General features: G+C 36.2%; 2 protein-coding genes across 2 annotated transcripts; both read left to right on the forward strand.

The window, feature by feature from the left end:
• Positions 1-9,045: 9,045 nt before the first annotated feature.
• On the forward strand, positions 9,046-12,033 carry LOC130612709 (60S ribosomal protein L27a-like). The gene is made up of 4 exons (XM_057434060.1): positions 9,046-9,132; positions 9,323-9,386; positions 10,945-11,192; positions 11,882-12,033. The coding sequence occupies exons 1-4, from the start codon at positions 9,130-9,132 to the stop codon at positions 12,008-12,010; spliced, it is 444 nt and encodes a 147-aa protein (XP_057290043.1). The 5' UTR covers positions 9,046-9,129; the 3' UTR covers positions 12,011-12,033.
• A 1,668-nt stretch (positions 12,034-13,701) lies between these two features.
• LOC130612700 (uncharacterized) lies at positions 13,702-22,798 on the forward strand. The gene is made up of 8 exons (XM_057434051.1): positions 13,702-13,929; positions 15,312-15,525; positions 16,192-16,320; positions 16,756-17,004; positions 17,137-17,220; positions 18,123-18,306; positions 18,951-20,956; positions 21,509-22,798. The coding sequence occupies exons 1-8, from the start codon at positions 13,816-13,818 to the stop codon at positions 22,270-22,272; spliced, it is 3,744 nt and encodes a 1,247-aa protein (XP_057290034.1). The 5' UTR covers positions 13,702-13,815; the 3' UTR covers positions 22,273-22,798.
• The last annotated feature ends 628 nt before the right edge of the window (positions 22,799-23,426 follow it).

The raw sequence follows: 23,426 nt of genomic DNA on the forward strand, positions 1-23,426 counted from the left end.
TTCTACTCAGTTTTGGGATAAAGATATTTTATGTGATGTTCCTAAGTTAAATGCTCTTGATTTTGATTTTTGTTGATAGTTGTTGTTTATTATTTTCTGGCTGCTCATTTCGAAATCAAGATGTTTTAGTGACTGCCTTTTGCCGTAAACGAGATAGAATTAATTTCTTTTTTTAGAGACTTATTTTGTTGATCTCAGCCATTTATAAAGGATTTTAAGATTCTTATTAATTTGTATGTTTATTTTTTTAGGGATTTATTGCAGTTTAACTATGTGCTATTATCAGCAAAATGAGTGTTCAACTGAAAGCTTACCTCCCACCTATGAAAGAGTTTGGAAATTTGTCTACAAATCATTTTACTTTTTTGAAAAACCTTAATTGCTTACAATGTCGTAAATCCAAAACCTTGAGAACCACCTCCCTGATGCTGAAAAGCAATTGCTGTTATCAATGATTGTAATGGTTAAATTTGTCCATACGCCATTTTGTACTTATGGAACTCTACAGAAGTTAAAATGCCAATTACTCTCACTCATTAAGGCAAAAATAAACTATTATTTTTCAATGTCTGTGTTTAGGGAATACACCATTACGATAATTTAATTGTACATGCGTTCCTATGGATCTCCATCGTTTTACAATATCGGAAGAAGGAGGTAAAAAACATGTTTTATACGAGTTTGTAGAGACGAAAGTGTGTTTTCTTTAGTTTTTTTACTTTCTTTGTATCAATTTCTTTAATTTTTTAAGAAACCTTAATAATAATAAGATACAACTTTTCATTAAAAGCAAATTGCTGCATGAAAAGTTATCACAAAAAAACGCGGTTATCCTTAATAAACTCTTATAAAACTGTGATATTTACCTCCTCTGATCGCTAAATAAGCTGCAATGGAGTGTTAGTTTTCCTGAATTATTGTAGAGGTGTGTATTCTAGAGTAGCTAAACTGGCCTAACATTTCCATTCTTTAAAGCGTAAAATATACAATGATTTTTCAATGTTTGTATACGAGGGTAAGCCGCATATGCCGTAAAAAGTGCGGCCGTTTTCAGGCGAGTTCGGCGTTTTGAGAAAAATTCAAGTATTCGCCCAAAAAAACCCGCATAGGCCCGAACACAATGCCCAAAAAAAAAAAAAAAAAAAAATAGACACTAATTTATGATTAAAAAAAAACTCTAAAAATTAAAATAAGCTTACTATGTCGTAGCGAAGTTCTTAGATGAACTGTTTTTGATGATTTTTGAAAAAGTTTACTTTATAAATAACTTAATATATAAACTTTATTAACTCCTTTCTCTTCAAGCGCCTTCTTCCCAACCATCGTCCGCATGGTTTGTTACAAGGAATTGCATTTCGGGAATGTTCCGGACGAGTTCGGGAAGAGGCAGGCGGTTTCGGGGGACAACCGCTAATTTTATTTGAAAAGTCGCCCGAACTCGCCCGTATATGCAGGCATTTACAGCCTATATCGGCACCCTCCTTGTTTGTATTTACAAAACTCTATGGAAGCTGAACTATTCTGACCCAACTTAGAACACATACCATCTTTAGAACAGAACCACTAAACATTTTTACTCTTTAAGGTTGATTACACTATTATTTTTTAATGATATAAACTATCAATAGATGCCCAAAGTAAGAAAAAGCGTGACAAAACACTTTTCTTGCTGGTCTCCTGACTGATAAACAGTTTGGCATAAGGTACAGATATGGAAACGGTTTCTGTATATTGGAACTCTAAAAAAAAAGAAACAGTTTCCGAATTCGGAAATTAGATTTTATGTTTTTTTTGTAAAACAGAAATTGTTTCCGACTTTGGAAACTGTTTTTTAGTTTGGCTGGGGGTAAAATAGCTTATTTGATTAGAACTCTATTTGTAACAGAACCTCTGAAAAACGCCTATTTAAAATATGTTAAAAATTTGTAATTCAACATTTATAAAGTATATATATAGCTAGCTAGCTAGAACACGAAATATACAGCTAAGCTACGAAGTCACATTTTTGTCTCCACATCTATGGCCGCCATTATGTGGGTCGATGTATGTGTATTTTACAGAATACCCTGTCAAAGGAGTGCAGTATCCCCATTTTAACACGGATCATCACATCCCCGCAGAAAAAATAAATTTACCCAACCAACTTTATTGGTAAAGTTACAAAGTTTGGACAATTGTAAAAATGTAACGTGTTGCTCATACAAAGTGTACAACATGTTGTGATGACATGCGTCTTAAAACAGAGTACCTTATAGTCTACGCTTTCCTCTACCACAGATACGGTTGACCCTCGTGTTAGCGAACCCCAGAGGGGAACTAGCAATTTAGTTCGCTATAATGAGGGACTCGTTAAAAGCGAACTTTTCAAAAATGGGTTTAAATCTGATACATTCACGATTTTTTAATACTGCTTAGTTTAATAATTATAAAGAGTTACATGAACAGTTACTTAAAGAATCAAAGTCTATGAAAGAAATTTTCAATGGCTGTTTGTTGCTTTTTCGATTCTTGACATTTATCCTATACTAGATTGAACTGCTCCAGATGCCTTCTCTTATTGAATGCTACCTCTTCCTTCCTTAAAAAGACTGCATCTCTTAAGTAATTCCATAGCTACGTATATTTCAAATCGGGACGGTTTGTTTGGAGGTTCGATTTCCACTACGTTCTCTTCAGCATAAATAACAACAGTGGACCTATAACGATTTAATCACTCCCTGGTCCATTGACTGTAATTTAGAGGTTGTATTAGGAGGAAGGTAAATAAACTTTACTGCTTGGAGTCTCTCGACATGAGGGAACGCAGGACAATTATCAACTAACATTGCAATTTCCCTTTCTTCTTCGATCATTTGACATTACCTTATCGCCACGCTAACATACAATAAAGATAATAAAAAGTGAAAAGATTTTTGCAAATAAATGTAATAGTAGATTCAATTTCTTTGATAGCCTTATATTTTTCACCGAAGCTCACCCTCTTTCTTTTAGCAGCCGACATTTTTTAAATATGTAAACAAACAATTGAATAAAATTCAAAGATTGAATTTCTGATTTGATTTTGGTGATTCGAAGCATTGAGATTCTAAAATGTGGTACTATTCGCTATTTTGAGGGTAAATCAGGCGTTGTGTTAAGATATTTTTGTTCCATATAATGAAGAATTCGTTAAAAGCGAGTTCGTTAAATAGAGGTATTCTAAGAGAGGTTTGTTAGCGAAAATCAAGGGACCAAGACATTGTGTTCGATATAATGAGGAATTCGCTAAAACAAGGGTCAACTGTATTCTATTAATTTATTCCAAGAAAAAAAATGAAAACACATCACATTGTTTACTGCTGGCTATCTGAAACTTAGAGAGCCAAATTAAATTTTCCATTTTTTTGTTCATTATCTTTTGAGATTGGATATCTCAGCGCTTCAATATGGGCGAGTTAATGTTGCTATAACCCCCGGGTTGACCACAGTCATGTAAGGGAAATGGTTGAGGGGGTGGGATGGCACACAGTGTGGGCCGTTGGTTGTTGCAGGGAGTTGTCTAGTAGAGCGTGGACCCTAATCGAGTCTGCGTGAACATTAAGTACTCCATAACTCCCCATATCGAAGACATGACCTCTCCTGGGGAATTAATAGACATGGTATATCCCTCTATGATTTTAAGGCTACCATGTAAAATATGCCTATCATCTCTCTCTTATATCATTTGAATAACTTTTACGAAAGAATAAAGTGATACAGTGGAATTCTCTAAAACAAACACCATCGGTGCAAAAAAAATTTCCGCTTTAACGGGATGTTTGCTTTATTTATTATAGAAATTTTGGTTCTAGGCGGGCTTTTGATCAAAAATGTTTTTTATGTGACTTTTTACGACAAATGTGAGATTTAGTTTGGACACATTTAAGTATTCTTTTTAAAAGGTTGTACTTAAATCATGTTTACAAGCTTTGAGTAAAATAAAATTTGATTGAATACTCACATCGTTTATTCTGCTACAAAAACGAACAGTTAAGAATGTTCATAAAAACTGGACCAATACTTTCTCTCAATTTTTGAAGATTACACATTGTAAAATTTGATGCAAAGTGACTGGTAAACACGTGAATGCTATGGTCTTTAGATACAAGTTGATAGGTCAGGAAAGAGAGGAGTGTTTACAATAGAATTTTTATTTTAATGCAAAAAAATCTCCGCCTTAACGACTGTCTGATTTATGCTCAAAAAGTGTCCCTCTTAAGATTTCACTTTAGTACAGAAGCCCACCATTCAAAAATAAGTCAAATATTTTGCTGGAATTTATGTCACGAAAATAGACGGTGAAATATCTTATTTATCGAAGTAAGTAAAATAATAATAAAAAATTGCAGATATAATAAAAAACTTTTAAGAACATGCAAGTATAAAAAAACCCGATATTATTTAAATGCTAATTGCATAAAAAAGCGAGGATCTAATTAAACCTTATTTTGAAGACACGAGGGGTTCTTAATAAGTCCTCAAAAAATCTCTCACCACAGTGGTAATCAACCGATGATCTCTTTATTTAGTTAGTTTGATCAAGTGTAATTCGTTACAACTGCTATAACAGGCAATCCAAATTGTCGGGCAAAAGCAAAATCCGATGTTTATTACCAAGTCTCATAATTTAGAACTACGTTTTTTGAATTCGTTTCAAAACAACACGTTATAACTTCGTCAAGTGTTTAGTTAAGAAAGTAATCATCGCAATTAAAAAAATATGCGCATTAAAATATACCTGGGTGTATTTATTGACCTTTCAAAAGCTTCTGAAACTGTTAATTATAAGATTTTAATTGACAAATGACATGCTTATGGCATAGACGAACTACACTAAATTGCTCATTTCCAGTCAGTGTTCAACTTCATATTGTGGTCAGCTTAGTTTAAACAGTACACACATGATTGATCCATCTATCCTTAATGAACAATTCTTAAAATTTTCTTAAAAAAAAAACATAGTGAATTGAAATGAAGAATGAGATCTTCGTTTTTGTTTGTGAACTAAGTAAGTAATAAGTAACGAGAGGTTTTAACGTCCTTGGAGATATCATCCTAACGGCTGGCTCTTCCTCCCCTCCGACTCCGACATGCGTATAGCAGTTAGTGGCTGGCACCAAATGGGCTGACAACACTATATTTAAAGTGCGCCGGAGTGGGGACTTGAACCTGAAACACCATATGATTACAAGCTGAATACACAATCCATCCCCGCTCTAGATATTTCTAAAAGGATTTCTCAAAATAATCTTTGCTGGCATTATACTATTTAAACAGGTTTGATAAGCCTAGCTTTTTGTCTTCTGTGAGTTTCCTGGTTTACAAAGGTGCGCAATTACATTGCGTTATTACTTATCTTATACTAACCTAGTTTACATCTATCTAAAATGAAAAATTATTTCTACTTTTAGAGCTCCCCTTAACTACCGCATAAAGCGCCAAAATCTTATGGAGGTGATCTGGAAAAATTTGCGGAACTTTGGCCGGGTTTTTTGTATTAATAAATAGCTACACGGCGAAGAGTTTCTAAACAAAGTGGTTGAAATTGTATATGCAGAAAATAATTTATTTGCATAAATTGAAGTAATTTCAAATGTTTTTTTTACTTTGATCCATTAAATTTGCTTTTTGGATTAAACCCAGCCTGACGTCTTGATTAGAAGTGCTTTTCTACGTATCTATCATAGGCATGTCTTTATATAACTAACGCACATATTTATACTTAACTTATAAAAGTAAAAAAAAACACGATAAAATTAATAAAACAAGGGCAGTTTTTCGTCATTTTTTAAATACCAACCAAAAGTCGGCAGGCTGCAAAGTCTCTACTTTTAAGCCCACGTAGGTCATAGGTAATTAGCGTTTAAAACAAGTCTTGTTTTAATTTTATAAATCGAAATCTGATTGCATGATAAATTCTTATTCGCGTGGTAGTTACTTATTCCAGTTACTGCGACGAATGCTGGCAAATGTGAGTAAATTACGCAGTATGCTAAAAATACATATTCCGCATGTGCGGATGAGGATGGTCGCTTATTATTGCGACTACGGCGAATAAAGTGTGGGCCCGCCTTAGGAAAAGAAACGTAATTTAGCCGCAAGGTCGTACGACGGAAAGATTTTGTTTAGGCATATGCATATCAAGATCGTAAACATATGAGAGCCACTGCTAAAATGTGAACCATTACCAGAGTGTTCGAGAAAGAAGAGATGTATAAATTGTAAGGGAATAACAACAATTTATACATGTGGCGATGTCTTGCCGTGCACTGCCGTGGGAATAAAATTAGGGCAAAAAGTTTTACACACAGAAAGCCTTAACCTTACTCAGAAATACTATAGGGAACCAAAGTTAAAGCGAGGAGATGTACGCGTACGAAGCTCGTGGATATGAAAGGCATTGTTGAACACTTCAATATTAAAATCGGAGTGCACGAAACAAAGACAAACCCTGGAAGGCACCACAGAGACTAGTCTATGGTAAGAACCAATACATACAAGGGCTGGATGACATTAACCTAGGTATGCTGGAATGGTATTGTTTCTACATAACGAAGATGGATATTTTGAAAAAAGCTGAGAAAGCAAGGCTTGCAAACAGGTCTTCACGCAAGCATGTCACCTGAAACAGCATGAATACAAGGGGCACAAAACACCAATTATCTGTAAAGAGGGTGAAGATGGAAACTTTAGCTATATCGCATCTTCATGGCTAAAACTAAAATATCATTACAGACTGACAGACACAATTATCATGCGCTATGTGGAAAGGAAGGAGAACGTGTCATTCGAAATAGGAAGGAAGAATGATAGGTCGACAGACACGAGCCTACTACCGTGACAGTCTACGATTATCATGGATGCAAATGATATGGAAATCCTGTAACTGAGACGCAAACGAAACTTTCTACTGGAAGACCAAAGTCAAGGTGCTAAGAAAGTAAAAAAAAGTATCGAAAAGCTAGACTACAATCTTGTCTTCTTGGCAAAGCTTGATATAAAAGACGCATTTAAGATGACTGAATGCTTCGTACTGCTTGAAGCTGGCAGAAGTCATTAAAACCCTTGCTGAGGAAAGTAAAATATCAGGGAAAAACGTCACACACCAGTTCTCTCGTCGGCCACGCTTGCTCCGACACATTCAAGGCCTAAAAAGAATTGATTACCCTTGCTTCCGCTGAACCAAGCCGAATGCAAGTTACCATTTGATTCACTGTACATGCCACGCAATAAAGTTTATGACAACGTCGCTGAGTGTTTGCAAAGGTCTTCGACCTTGAAGGATTGGAAGTCAACAAATAGTGCATAATTTTTGTTAATGAAAATCCCAATGGTAACTGTGAAGTTGAACTATGTGGACTACCAAATAAAATTACGATCAGCTTGAAATTTTCATTAATCAGTCCTTTCACAGTTATAGCAATATTCTTAATCCTAGGGTTATAGTTTAATAAAAAACTTCCCACCACTCAATGTTCTCACCACTGTAAGTGATAAGTCGGACGACAGTGTGGCTCCCAAATACACAACACAATCATTACTGTAACCTGCAGGGGAACCAGCTTATCTATGACGGTATAGTGATAACAAGAAAAAACAATTTTCGATTAAACAAAACAAGCTATAGCACAAAAAAATTCTGAATGATCAAGATGATGTCTGGGTGAACCCTGATAAGATTAGGATGATGCCACTCCCTTAAAATGTTCTAGTTGATACAGAAAGCATCCTGTCAAAAATCTTTATCAACAGAGCCGTTGAGTTTCAAACTTGACGCAGAAACCTGAAAGAAGATGATCTTTTACAATAGCGAGGTTGCGAAGGCGAAAGTTAGGATATTGAAGGATAAGAAAAAGCATCACTGGCACAACAACAGATATGGAACGATACTAAGCTAAGGTCAAGGAAGAACTGGCAATATTGCACGATGAACGTAAAGCAAAACAAAAAGCTCATGGGTTGTTATCAAACTAAACTCAAAGAAAGCCTACCATAATTAGAGATTGAGGGTGACGAGACTCTTACTGAAAAGATGAAAATTCTGTTCAAAGAACAGAGTTGCTGCTAAAGGTGTGTGTGAAGTTTTCTATCCAGCACTACAAATCACCCTTGCAGATATTGTAGTATTTATGGGGAAGAAGGGTGAGAAGTTGCAATGCTTCGGTTTTTTGTGGTAAACACCACACGAAATCTTGGGTCGGTATATTAGCTAAATAAAGGTGAGGATCGTTTGTACAGTGATCACCACCGTTTTCTGTTTGAAGCGCTTCTACGCATTCCGTGTCTCGTCCGCAAGCAGACTTGTCAGAGGTTTTTTATCGCTGTAGGTGGACTCTAAATTAGGTCTGACTGAGCTTTTGTGTGTGCTTCTGCTTTTGCTTTTTTGACTATTGACTGCCTATAATCGCTGTCAACTTGCAGCTATAATTTCCCATTTTTTAACGAGGCACATATATCTCTAAACTTGTACAGACTGTTAGGACCATACTTCCTCTACACTTGGACAAGGGTTGTTGCGCCGATTAGTCTTAGTTAAAATAAAGTTGATTTAAAACAGTCTGTTTTTCCTTTTAAAACTTTTTTCTTTTTATTCTTGTTTTTTACATTTATTTTTGACTTTTTTTTACGAAACTTTGTATTTTCTTGTAGACGCAATCTTGATCATAGGACTTGATTTTTCTTTTCGTATATCTGACGACGAGACAAAGATTTTTCGTCATACAAGTGCACTACCAGTGAGAGACATAAAGCCCTGGGGACGAAGTTGTTGTTGGTGGTAGTTCTAAGCTGAAGCGCGATTATGCCTTCTACTCTACTCTCAGGTTTTAAATTAACAAAGAATTGAAAAAAAATGATATTACGGCGGTTACATTAAAGTTTTGTATGTTACTATTTTGACGATGTTGTTGTTTTTTTGACGAGAGCTTGATGTCTTATAAGGAAATTGGTTAACCATGATGTGGGGAAAGCTGCTACTATAGTGGTTTATAGGTTCGGGGGTCCTTTATTTGTGGTATTTACTTTCGATTCGCATCGGCACCGGTTTCTTTCTGCGCAGTTTGTTGTTTTTTGATCGCCGGAGTTTATTAACCCTTTTTACATTAGTTCAAGATGGTGAGGACACTTAATATAATATCAATTTTATCTATTCTTATCCTGAGCTGCTGAGGCCAAAGCTCTTTCCTTTAAACATGGTTATCTGTTTTATACCTTGCACAATTCTATTATTTGACTATTTCTTTTTTATTTTGTGGCACAAGTTTGTATGTAGGACGAGGTAAACGTTGTTTTGATCTTCTTACAGACTACCAGGTTCAGCAAAAATCGCAAGAAGAGAGGTCACGTCAGCGCTGGACATGGACGTATCGGTGAGTGATATCGCTATCGTTTACTATTCTGTTTCATTGTAAACAACCATATGCTGAATTAAAGGGGAAGAGCACAAAGTAAAAACTTAAGCACCCATGGAAAAACAGCAACCAAACCATGCAGTACGCTTTCTTGGATTAGTACAGCCTTTTTTAATTTCCCCGCAGGTGGTGGAATTTGAATCTCCTGTTAACAGGAACAAAGCATAAAAAATCAGGGGCTCTCTCTTAAGATATCAAGAGGGTGCAGATAAGCCGCAAACGCCTGCATATATACGAGCGAATTTGGGCGACTTTTTAATTAAAATTGGCGGTTGTCTCCCGAAACCACCCGCACTTTCCCGAACTCGCCCGGAACATTCCCGAAATGCAATTCCTTGTAACAAACCATGCGGACGATAGTTGGAAAGAAGGCGCTTGAAGAGAAAGGAGTTAATAAAGTTTATATAGAAATTATTTATAAAGTAAACTTTATCAAAAACCATCAAAAACAGCTCTTTTACGAACTTCACTACCACATAGTAAGTTTATTTTAATTTTTATAGTACTTTGATTTATATCTTTTTTTTTCGGGCATTGTTCGGGCCTATGCGGGTTTTTTCGGGCGAATACCTGAATTTTTTTTAGAACGCCGAACTCACCCGAAAACGCCCACACTTTTTACGGCGTATGCGGCTTATTGGCACCCTCGTGATATATCGCCTATCTTGGCAAGTCTTTGATCACATTTGGGCACCAGTATTAAATCCTAGACTTTATGGTCTTGATTATCCTTATTTTTTATTTTGTTATTTTCGTTCGCAGCAAAATATCCTTAAAAAAATGTTAATTTGTCTCCTTAAAACTCCTTAATATCCTTACTTTTGTTCTCATTTTATTAGTGGTAACCCTGGAAAAGCTTTATAAAGCCAGTTACATTTTTCTGTATAAACATTTTTTATATATCAAAAGTACATTTCTAAATCAAATACATATCAAAGTTATTGAAGGTATAGAGTTATAGAGTTATTTTTAAACATAATAACAAAAAAGGAAAATGTTAACTTTTTAAAAGATAACTGAAAAGTTACAATTACGGTATCTATAGATAGATTCCAGTGTGACATTATTTGTTTTTTTTCAGTGGTAAGCTTTTTGGCTTTGGCATTTACATGGCAAGAAAATAGATGCTATGATTTGGTGAATAGAGGTCTTTGCCTGTGGATTTCTTTTCGCGGAAACATTATTCGGAGGTTTTAAATATTGAGTGTAGATGATGCCTTCTGATTTATTTGAATTCACTTAAAGCCCTAACAATGCCTTCATGAGATAAAATGGACTGTAAATAACTTTTCTTCACATAGCGTTTTTTTCCTGCCACAAAGTTAAACAGAGCTGAAAGAGTTTCCTGCTGAAAATGTAAACAAAGAAATATGTTGTTGGGACAATGTCCACTACATAATTTTTAACTTCAACATTTCTTACCACAAGCAACATTTTGCTGCGGCGCCTGAAAAATGTTGTTTGTGCCCAGTGTCCTAAAATATGTATTATTTAAGGTAAATAATATTTTTTCCAGGTAAACACAGAAAACATCCTGGTGGTCGAGGAAAGGCAGGTGGTCTGCTCCATCTCAGAACGTTATTCGATAAATACCATCCTGGTTACTTTGGAAAAGTTGGTATGAGACACTTTCACAAAACTATGAATAAATACCATTGTCCCGCAATCAACTTAGATAAGTTGTGGTCATTAGTGAGTGAACAGACTCGAAAAAATTATGCTGGCAAAGAAGGGCCTGCTCCAGTTATTGATTGCATCAGAGCTGTAAGTATTATTTCACTATTTTTCGTTTAGGTACAGCACCATTTTATATTTTTGAGTGTCCAAGCATATGTAAGATAGTTAAAGATGTTTGCCTCACGTGTGTAAATGGTACTAATTTTCTTACAGGTATTTATAATCAGTCTAAATGTTTTTTTTGCCAAACTCTCAAAATTGTGTACCCATAAAATGTTCTTCAAATATTTGTGAAAAAAATACACTCAATAACATGAAAAAAGATGAAAAAGGAAAAATATGAAATCACAAATATTTTTTTAGTTCTTTAAATAAAATTTAGTTTCTTAACAAAATTCGAACTCTGTGTTTCTATCTCAAAAGCATTTTTGCTTGATACACCTTCATTAGCCAAAAGGTACAAATATTTAAGCCTGTACATTTTGGCTCAAATAGTCGTCAACTCAAAAAGCTGTTTAATGACTTTTTACATCTTCACAATTTATTATTTTTGACAAAAAATATATACTAGTCTGTGGCTCATGGAAAATCCTTGTCCTTTTTATACTGCATTGCATGTGTCTTGCTACTGGTGGTACAATTTTGCGTGACAGACAGATGTATATGGGTATTAAAATATAGATAAGGTTAATTTTAGCTTGTGTTAGCCTATCCGACGTCTTTTAAACTGAATTTTTGTACATCTAAAATAAAATGTTGAACTTTTTTATTTTCAGGGATACTACAAAGTTCTCGGTAAAGGAATTTTGCCAAAACAGCCAGTTATCGTTAAAGCAAAATTCTTCAGTCGTCGCGCTGAAGAAAAAATCAAGAAAGCCGGTGGAACCTGTGTACTCTCTGCATAAATTATAAATAACGGTTGCCAAAACGTTCTCTTTCTTTCCCTAACCTTCAGCTGTTGCATGTACTACGAAGCTACCTGGTTTTCTATGTACACATGTTTCTGTGTCGTAGATCGGTCCGTAATTTATAGGTTTTTTTTTTAATATTTACCTAAATTAAAAATTTTTTAAAATTCCATAAAAGTGTTTTGTTGACCAGGAAATTGCTAACGTCTGCTCACGTGATTGAAACAGGAGATAACTCGTATTTCATCCATTCTTTCACACGCTTATTTACTGTAGCTTGTGTCACAGTACAAATCTACCCCACGGTACAAAAAAAATTCAAGGCACATTAGGAAGTACATATACAGTGCTACGGCACGGAACAATTTGCCCTCATGCAGAGCTCAACGGTTGCTCGTATTCATGTATTTATCTTTAATTTTATTAAAAGCGCAAATAGGTTAAGGCTTTATTCCATTCGGCGTCATTGTTACCGTTTTTTCGACACAACATTTTTTGGCACTTTACCCCAAACATTTATTTAGATAAGTTAATATAGACGAATTGTGTTTTTCGAAAGTATTTTATTTGTGTTGTAACTTTTTCACCATAAAGAAATTGTTTAATATTTTAGCATTTTTAGTGGCGATTGTTAAAATTTTAGATTGCCTATGAAAAAACTGTATAGAGAAGGGTACTCTTGTCCTTAATAAAAATTGCGATTTTTTACAGTACGAATCTGGCAGTAAACATAGATGTTTTTACGTGCCACAGTTGATAAAAATGGAGAATACTAGAAGTAAAAAACGTGATTAGCCGAAGTAAAAATCGATGACTTGCCCAAAGTTTGTTTACCTCTTCTGGTCTTGCGATAGCGAAAACAGCGTGTTATAATAGAACAAAGTATGTGGATAAGAAAAATATTTAAAGAAGAAAAGAGACGGGGAAATGATGATTTTTACAACATTGTATAAGGAATGCGCTTGATTGAAAAATTTTAACGCAGGGTATTGCCGAACGGCTTTAGACAATTTCTCGTCTGTTCGTTCGTCACGTTGTTTAGCAAGAATGTTTTCAATCTTAAAATATATTTTGTGACGTAAAAAACGTTCTATTTGTGACGGGAACAAAAATTCACAGAGCTTCTTTTTCGTTTTTAGAATATATGCGCTGGCGCGTTCTTTCGTGCAGCCACATATCAGGACACGATAAAGAAGTCCTGGGCACGATGAAAAGATCTACTTCGCAAAACGTTTGATGCAGGTGTTGTTGCCTGATGTCAAAAACGCTATTGCGTAGTTGCCGCCTTGATGGTCAAAAAAGAAAAAAGCTCTAGTGGATTAAATTTGAATTTGACAAAGCAAGATGAGCGTGTGAATGTCTTAAGCCGAATCTCCACTGGACGATATTCGTGACGATTTTTGTGACGAAAAGTAGAAAACAATTACACTTTTCGTCATGACGAAAATCGCGAACAATCAAATTCGAGTATTTATGACGATCGTCGTAAAATTCGTCCCGTGGAGATTCGCCCTTATGCTAACAGCCAGTCGTCTCCACGAGTGCTCCGCACTGCCTAGTATCTGGACTGTTTGCAGGAACAAATAAATATATATAAAAATTATGTTGTGTTAAAAACCAAAGTTGTGTGAAGACGTCGAGCGAGAAAACTATGTACCAGGCACACGAAGTTCGCGCATAACATTATGGCATTTTTGGCACTTTATAAGTAAGTAATTCATTAGGCGCGCCAATTCCAAAAATGGATCAAAACGAAAAAACAATCATAAGTCCATTGTTATGAAGAAAAAAAACGTTATAAAATGTCTATCTTGAAAGGAGGGGAAGATATCCTTAGCAAACCTGATGATGACACTTACAATTCAGCTTTCCTTGGGGCAGACTTGGAATTAGATGGATCCAGGCGCAACAGAGAGGTAATTTTAGAGTTTATGTCTGTGGAGATCCCAGAGGGCAAATTCAAATTATAGCTTTTAGCTAGCTAGATGGCTGCTAGCTAGCTACCTAATTTTATTTAAAAGTGTGGTTGTAACTACAGTTATCCCTTTAAACTCCATACTGGTACAATATGCCAAATTAAGATAGCTGCTTAGTTGGGAGAATTTGAATAAACCCAGGTGACCATCACATGTCAGCTATTTATTTAAAGGCAGTTGGGTTAGGGAACCAGCGACAATTTTTTACGCTTTACAGACTTCTTTTTCTTCGAAGATTCTGACCAGTTCCTTAAAGAAGTATTTTACATAAAAAAATCTATTTCATTTGACAAATCAATTTTAAAAATTTTGCATAGCGTGACAACAGTGGCACAAATTCGCCATGCTTAACAGTCAGGGAAAACTTTTAAATATGATGGTACAGTATAAATAGTATGTTATTTTCAAATTTAACGTTCAATACAACTTAAATAAGCAAATTACAGCGTAAATATGCTGTGTTAAACTTTGAATGCTAATATGCGGCTTTTTTTTCCTGGTCGCATTGTGTTTTGTTTTTAATGGAAGGAATAACTTAAAATGTAGCTTTGTTAATAAAACCATGTTCATTTAACGAAGATTTTATGAGATAGCACGCTTTTAACCAAGGTATAGTTTAATTTGCCTGTAGACTAGACATATAAAAATGTATACAATCAAAATAAGCGAGATAAAAATTAATATCGTTGCGACTTGTCGCCATCTTGCCTCTTATGCGGTTTTGTTTGAATGAAAACAAGATGGATTTTGCTGCCTATTTAAGCGAGGGAGTTTCCGCGTAAAATCACATGTTCCCCACATCAAATTTTTTGATTGGTTTAAAAAATGGGAATCCCATTTTTTGTCAATCCCACTTATATGTTATTAATACATGACACTTAGATTTTGCATTTTTGGATTATTTCTAACCTGACTAGCTAATAGCTAAATGTGGCGCCGTAGATTAGTGGTTATAGCTCTCGTACTCTGTGCGGGAGACCGGGGTTCGATTCCTCTTGACGGCGATTCAACATGGGCGAGTGAATGTTACCATAGCCCCGGGTTAACCCAAGCCATGTGAGGGAAATTGGGAAGATGGCACACTGTGTGGGCCGTTGGATGTTGCCGGGAGTTGTCTAGTAGAGCGCGGGCTCTAATTGGGTCTGCGTAGCTTAAAATGAGCATTAAATACTCTAGGACTCTCCATCTACGCCATGGCCCCTCCTGGAAATAATAGACAGGGTATATCCCTCGATATTTGTGAGGCTAGCCATGTAAAATATGCACATCTATCTATCTATCCAACTTAACTTAAATATATCAATACTTTTACTCTTTTATAGATATCATTGTATAGAAATGACGAAGTTGTGTTAACTGTTGAACAAGGAATAACTCTTGGACTTCTCAAGCTGATATACTCATCTGATCGAAAATTTCATGGCATACTGCAAGGCGTCCGAAGTCGTTCAATATCAGAACAACCATCCGTGACATCAGTCATCCTGTCAGATGACAGGGTACTAGACCAAGATGAATATGAATTAATAGTTCAGGGTATGTTCAGGGTAATAGTTCAGGGTAACTTCAGGGTAATAGTTGGGAGTATGTTCAGGGTATTTTTAAACTTGATGGTTTTAAATGTTTTGTGTTCTGTATATTAACTAACTTTGGAAAAATTTTGTTGATTATTATTACTTGACTGGTACAAAAAACTGGTTAATATAGAAAGGTCTGATTTTACAGCTTTTTTAAAAGCAGTTTTCAAGGAGGTTCTTATACTAAGTTCATTATTAAAACAGCACTATAAAAAAGAAACACACAAAAATTGAGCTATGTTAAATTCGGAAAGATCAAAATTGAACATTCTTATTTTCCCTGTCCTCAAGGACTTGAGAGTAACAATGTGAAGAATAGCTTTGGCTCACTTCGTTCACAGAAAATTTATTTATCAGATTAAACTGCAAAATACGCAAATTCTGCAGTTAAAGGATTTTACAAGATGATGTGTGTAATTTAAACACCTGGATTGTATTTTACAGTAAATCATTAAAAGTGGTCAGTAACCGCCAAACACAGTGTTATATCAAGCTGATTTAATATTCTTTATTTCCCAAATTAGCCAATGGCATTAGAAGATAGCATTTTTTTAAGATATAAAGCAGTAGCTTTCAGTTAAGAACCTTTTTCAAGTGTTAAAAACTTTTTTTCAAATCATTCCAGATCAACATTCACAATCAAGTATCATGCATCAAACTTTGCCATCTGAACTTCCACCTTCGTCCACTGCAATTCCTCTTCCACCACCAACCAACAATATCTTCTTAACAAACAACACTGAAAAGAAAATGGGTAAGTGCTATTGTGAACTTGGTCCAAGGGTTGACAATGAATAACAGAAGGCAGTGAAAATTATGCTTGCTCAATAAATGCAAAAAATTAAATTAAAAAAACATGTGTGAAGTGAAGTAGTGTACAAGAAATAACCTATTACGGGACCATGACATACATTTTGAGAAAACAAAATAAAGAATGTAAATTGTCGTACAGTACCCAAATTTTTTTGTGTACCGTGTACCGAGTCTATAAATTTGATCATTCCTTGTACATACGTACAGCAATTTTTTAACTCCCTGAATTTTCTGTTGCATGTAACTAAGCATGCCAATTTCTTTATTTTGTTTTAGTAGCAAAAAAGACAAAGAAAATAATTTGAGAAAGTCTGAACAGAAGAACTTGACAAGACATCACAATTCTTACCTATAAAATAATTTTTTTAATATCTAGGTCAGTTTGTTTGTGAATACTGTCATCTGCCATTTGTATCAAAGGCAAAGTTTTTACGCCATCGTCGCATCCACACAGAAGAAAATCCTTACGTTTGTGTATACTGCAGCGAGGCTTTCCCTCACCATTTGGAATTACGTAAACATAGAGAAGAATTCCATATGACAAACAAATCATTCAAGTGCAACTACTGCCCGAAGACCTTTGCGACGAGAGCTGAATTACGTGGACACTTATGGAGACATACTGGTTCGTTTCATCTTCTTGTACAAAACCCGCATTTTCTTCAAACAGCACGCAGTTATCAACAAGCTTGGCTGTGATAAAAACTGTCCTATCAATGAATTTTTTGCTTACGTTTTTTTGTGTTGTATTTTATAGGTGAGAAAAACCACAAATGTCGTATTTGTGGAAAAAGTTTTGCTACCAAGGGAAATTTAAAACTGCATATTGACAAGCATATTGGTGAGTCGGGTGTGTTTGAACCGTTTTTGTCTTGTAAAAAAAGAAAAGCTATGCTGCCTTTTATATTGCTGATAAAATACCTAATTTTTTGCCGAAGGAAAATATTGTGGAAATAAAATTTGCAGAACTAGCTGGAAGTATGACAAATGTTATCTCACTGTGTGGTTAGCTAGGAAGCATCTGGGACGAAAATGAGATCAATTTTCTAACGCCATCCGTTTCGGAACAGGTGGTTTGATGCAGTAAACAATGAAGGCAACAGATAACAAATTTAAAAAAAACAATATTTTGTGTGGGTCATTTATGGCGCCGTAGATTAGTGGTTATAGCTCTCGTACTCTGTCCGGGAGACCGGGGTTCAATTCTTCTTGACGGCGATTCAACATTGGCGCGTGATTGTTACCATAGCCCAGGGTTAATCCAAGTTGGGGAGATAGCACACTGTGTGGGCTGTTGGATGTTGCCGGGAGTAGAGCACAGGCCCTACTAATTGGGTCTGCATAGCTCAAAAAGAGCATTAAATACTCTAGGACTCTCCATCTAAGCCATGCTCCTGGAAATAATAGACAGGGTATATCCCTCAATATTTGTGAGGCTAGCCATGTAAAATTGCACATCTATCTATCTATTGTGAAGTGAATAAGTGAGTTTTTCAACAGGCTTATCCACTAGTGTTAATTAATAATACTCTAATTTTCACTAAAGTCAATCACCACAAATGTGCATCCAAATTTTATGTGGTAGCGAATGTACTCATGAACTCAAAATCAGATTTTAAACCGAAATGACTCTTCGTCTCGTTTATATGGAGTTTTTCATTTCATCACTTTGTACACATGCGCAATAGTTTCATTTCGGGTAGACTGTATTTCATGAAAAGTCGACATTGTTTTTCATTCTAGGTGTTCACAAACACAAATGTCCATTTTGTCCTCAACGGTTCACATCACACTCCTCCTTGGAAGCTCATATGGCAAAACACACTGGTATGAAGTCCTACAAATGTCGTCACTGTAATAAAAGCTATGCACAAGCTGGTCAGTTAACCTCTCACGAAAGGTTACATACAGGAGAAAAACCGTTTATGTGAGTTTTCCCGTTTGCTGTTGTTATTGGTTTTTGATAAGGGGTATGTAATTTACCCTGGTAAGACGAGCTTAATCTCGGTGCGTTTGCAGGGAGTAGAATGCCCACATGCTTTCATATGTTTCTTACGTGCTCTTTTTTCTCACTTTTTATTCTCACGTCAATGGTGTTAGCAAACACATTCTCTCCCTGCTTATAATTTATCTATACGTTATTCCTCCGGAGCTTAAGCCATTCAAAACACTCCTTAATTTTAAAAAGTCTCCTAAAGCTCCCCAAATCTCCTCTAAAAGTAGATTTTAAACAACTTTCTTCTCAATTCTCCTCATTTTTAATTTTACAGCTTGTGGCATGTTTTTATTTTCGAAATACATAGAAATGGTACTTTTTTACAGCAATAATCTGTTCTTTACTCGTGCCGTTATCTTTAGGATTTCAAATATTTCCTTTTTTCCGGAAAAATAGAAAATGTCCTTAAATCTCCTCGATTTTTTATGAAAACATCGCCATCTTCTCAAAATATCTTGAGCATTTTCATCAGAAGTCTGCAAATCTCTTTGAATTCGACTCTAAAAAAAGTGACAATCCTGTACTTGCTCATCGTGTTTGTGTGTCTTTTATTGCTGCAATTTCTAATCTTTCAGGTGCGAAGTTTGTGGCAAGTGCTTCCGACTGAATTCAACGCGTCAAGCTCACGAGAAACGTCATAGTGGAAGTCGACCACATATATGTGACACGTGTGGCCGCTCTTTCTCAATGCCCGATCACTTAAGGCGTCATTTAAAAACTCACGAAAACAAGCTCGACCGTCTTGCTTCTTGTCCCTTTTGTAAGAAGAAAATCTTTTCCGGTCGAAATATGCGAAAGCATTTGGTCCGACATCGCGAGTTAAACTTAACAGATGCTCAAGCGAAGGCGATTTCTGCTTCTTTAAAACCTGACAAAGAAGCGGCTAGCAAAGAAACGGTGGAAGGGCTAAGCACGCCAAATAAAATCAGGCAGAGCATTCACTGCATGGAATGTAACGAAGAAGTAAAATCGATACGTAAACTTTTCGAGCATTTGACGGAAAACCATTACCATCGCGAGCTGAGCGCATTGGAACGTAAAGAAATTCGTTTGCAGTACGGTTTGCAAAGATTACATCACTGTCAGTTCTGTTCGTCCTGTTTTGTCGACTACCGGTTGTTGCGATCACACGTCCTTGATGAACATCCGGAACACGCCGAGGATGTCGGCTTTCTACCAAAAGGAAAACGTGCTGCTGATAGCGGCTCGCAAAAATGCCCCACGTGCTCCATGCATTTCCAACTACGTTCAACTTTGGACGAGCACATTATAAAAGCTCATTTAACAGTCACGGAAGCTCCGTCAGAAAACACAACTTCTTCTCCATTGTTTCGTTGTTGGTATTGCGTCCAGACGTTTGGGACTACTGAAGAAGTGGTATCACACATGACGTGTGAGCACGAAAGCTTAGAAGTGTTAAGCAAGCGTGTAGAACTGACAGAAAACGTCGGTGACAACGCAGTAAGCTCCTCCGGTGTATGGTCTTGTTCGCAATGTCCAGCGACGCTACAAAGTGAAGAGGAATACCAGGCCCACATGGCATTACATGCCGAAAGTGAGAAACGTGCAGCATCATTGCTTATTCCTTCTACGCCATATTTAGACAAACTAAACTTACTCCAGCATGAAGAGAGCGAAGCCAACGTTCAGTGCGTTGTTAAGAAGTACTTGAAAGCCGACTACCCTTCTGTTTCTGACAGCGGTTCTAATAATTTACCAATGGAGACATCTAAAGGTCCCATGCCATCCAATCTGCCGGACCAAGTTGAAGCAGCCTCGGAGAACAGCGACCAAAAAATCCAAAGCATAGACAACAGTGCGTCTACCAATCAGGAAAACGCGAATTTAGCATGCAAGAATAACAATGGAGAATTTTTGCCGAACGAGAACGACAAAAGTCATACGACGTGTAGTTCTGATACAATCAGCAGTAAATCTAGCAGTGTTGAGGTAATGATGTCCCCAAGTATTGCAGTGAAAACTACAGACTCTGACGCTAACGTGAACACTATTACCAATTCACAGAAAATCGCTTTATCTACAAACACGTTAGACGAAGAACATGAAAAAGGAAAGAAGCACAAGAAGAAGAAGAAAAAAAACAAGAAAAAGAACCGACCACTGAAAAATGACAGAGTCTTCTCTCCCTTAATGATATACGATTCTATCAAAGCTACCGACAGTGACGGCGCTATTGTTCCGTTTCGGTGTTGGTTTTGTTCGGTGACGTATAATCGTCCAGAGGATGTTGTTGCGCACATGACAAGTACGCACGACAACTTAGAAAACTTAAGTCGGCGCGTCGAAGTGACAGAACTAAAAAATCAACTGACTGAAAAACAGAAGGTTGGGCTAAAGTTATTTAAAAACAGTACGGACGCTTCGTTGTCGCCAGTGGACAGTTTTCGTTGCTCGAAATGTCCCAAGAAGCTTGAAAGCAAGGAAGCCTACGAACTACACATGATTATGCACAAGGCTTCGCAAGATATGAATTTACTGAAGACTGGATCTTTGTTGTTTAACAAGAATAAAGGCGTTGAGAGAGGTAACTCTGGCAGCATAGAAGATGAACCATTACCTGGTATGTTTACTTACTACACCATTTTTAAGTCAAAAGTCCACTTCAATGTTTTACACGTCAGTTTAAAGCGCACACATTAAAGTGCTCAATGTTGGGCAATATTTAGGAGAGCCTGAGCCTGCGCTGTTTGTTTCAAAAGTCAAAATTAATTTGAATTTTCTATGAGGGCTGAAAGTTATATACTATTGCAATTTTATGATTTTGACCAATGAATTAGTATGAATCGCGCCATTTTATGTTTGTACACGCATTGCTGTTTCCAGTAGACCTTGTGCCTCTCCGAAATTAAATTGGGCTTTTGCGTTTATTTATGTTTCAAGCGCTGGTCAAAGAAACGTAACATTGTAGTGTGTATGTTGCACCCCAAATGTTACGTCGTTGACCAAAGTTTTCTAAAGGTGATATAATTTTTGCTCTACTGTTTTCAATTAATTAAACCTTGTACTTCATTTGATTGACAGCAAAACTCTTTTACGACTCTTGATTTTAACAAGAAGACGGCTTAAGTAGACGCTACCTATCTAAGCTTAATATAGTCTTTTTGTTTTTCAGGTGATCAAATGTACAGTGGTGGGAATAATTTCAACTGCTTAGCAGGAACAGATAATTTCGATTTCAACAAATCTAAGTTGATGCTGCCATCATCCACGATCGTTTCGCCTCAGGAAGCATCGAAAGAAATTTCAAACGTATCTAAGCCCGAAACTGTTGGTGCTGTTGTGACAACGAAGACAAAAACGAATGATTTCAGGCCTAAACCAATCAGGAAACCGCCTTCTAAGACGGCGAACAAATCAAAACGCAAAACTATTGTTGGTGAAGGAGGCGTTGGGGTAAATATGTGTACACATTGCTCTCGTGTGTTTTGCAGCAAGAGAGCGTTAGACGTTCACACGTTCAAAATGCATGGACGCGAATACATGCAAAATCCTTCTCATTCTTGGAACACCTCACCATTCACATGTTGGTTTTGCTCCGCACAGTTTCCATCTCCCGAACTTGTTGTTGAGCACATGACGAACTCGCATGAAAACCTAGATAAGTTAAGTAAGCGAGTCGAAGAACAAAATATTCAAGCGAATGCCGCCATCATCCAAGACAAGTCACCTGCATTGAAACCAGGTCAATCTGCTTCCAAGAGGTACGTTTCGATAGCCTCATCGAAACAGATGTTGCCATTACCTTCGTTGAATACCACTCAGACGAAAACTAGCACGAATCAGCAACCCCCGCCTGGTTTTAAAATGTCTTACGCGTTAGCCTATGTGCCAATCTTCATACCAGAGAAAAACGAAAGTGAGGAAAACAGAGACTAGCTATTGAAATCAACATCACTTATAATCAAATTGTAGTCAATACATTTAAATCGTGACCATATTTAGACTGTAATTTTCACGAGTTCGTTGTTTAGCCGGTGGATTTATGTTGCCAAAATTAATGAAAAATGCGCCTTTTTAAGGCCTCTCTCGTATGACGAAGAAGTACACCTCCCAACAACGACACTGAGACAGTGTCAATCAGATTCGGCTGTTGTATGTCAGTAATGATAATTTTCGTGAAAGGCATAATAGCTATAAGACTTGTGGACATTTTTTTTCGGTCCGTAATATACCCTTAGGGAACAAATTTTCGTGGAAATAAATTTTCGCCTTTTTCTATTAAAATCCGCAAACCCGCGGAAATTGTCTGTTTAAGATATTACCTTAGAAATCGCAATAAGCAGTATAAACATCTGTGTCAATTTGCCGAAGAATCTTTTTACGCCATTTTTTTGTATCAATGCATGTATCATTTTTTCAGTCCTTGGATAAATTTTGGCCGAAAATGACGTCAAAGTTTCGACACGTTTTTTTTTTTATTTATTAAATGCGTGCGCCATAAAGAAGCCTTGAATAAAGTGAGGACAGCGTACACTAAATTACAAAAAGGTAACCAACAAGTTTGCATGAATTATTACTTTCTTCCCCCTCGCAGTAAGTTTTATGACATGTTTTTCTTTATTTTTTGGTTTACCTTACCTCACTCCCTCAGAAGGTTTGAGAAGAAAATTTGCAGATATTGATGTCGACATTTGAATAAAGGTGATCAGCTGATATGTGTTGAGGGAAATGGGTTCCAGTACTAAATCAAAAAACAAATTTGCTTTTTATTTTCCTGATAATATATATTCTTGCAACTTTAGAAACACAAAGTATATATAGTTTGCCGTGAAAAAAAATTCAGGCCTATTTATTGAGATAAGGAAGCCTTTTATAGAATTTGCTCATATAACAGAGGCTGATCATTATTTTATCAACTACAAAAAAGAAATTGACCTAGAAAAAAAGGAAAAACGAAAAAATCCTTTTGTTTTAGCGAAAAGTCATTTTAAAAAGTTTCGCGAAAATTTATTTTTGCGAATTAACTTTTCTTGGAATTCTCGTGCAGGCATGGATAAAATTCGTGAAATTTGCAAAAGTTTACTTAAGGT

This window comes from Hydractinia symbiolongicarpus, chromosome 10 (assembly GCF_029227915.1).
Source record: "Hydractinia symbiolongicarpus strain clone_291-10 chromosome 10, HSymV2.1, whole genome shotgun sequence".
NCBI lineage: Eukaryota > Metazoa > Cnidaria > Hydrozoa > Anthoathecata > Hydractiniidae > Hydractinia > Hydractinia symbiolongicarpus.

Coding starts and splice junctions, on each gene's coding strand:
- LOC130612709 (XM_057434060.1), top strand. Junction 9,387..10,944: donor CGCTGGACATGGACGTATCG/GTGAGTGATATC, acceptor TATTTTTTCCAG/GTAAACACAGAAAACATCCT. Junction 11,193..11,881: donor TTATTGATTGCATCAGAGCT/GTAAGTATTATT, acceptor TTTTATTTTCAG/GGATACTACAAAGTTCTCGG.
- LOC130612700 (XM_057434051.1), top strand. CDS start 13,816: ATGTCTATCTTGAAAGGAGGGGAAGATATCCTTAGCAAACCTGATGAT. Junction 17,221..18,122: donor GCATATTGACAAGCATATTG/GTGAGTCGGGTG, acceptor TTTTCATTCTAG/GTGTTCACAAACACAAATGT. Junction 20,957..21,508: donor AGAAGATGAACCATTACCTG/GTATGTTTACTT, acceptor TTTGTTTTTCAG/GTGATCAAATGTACAGTGGT.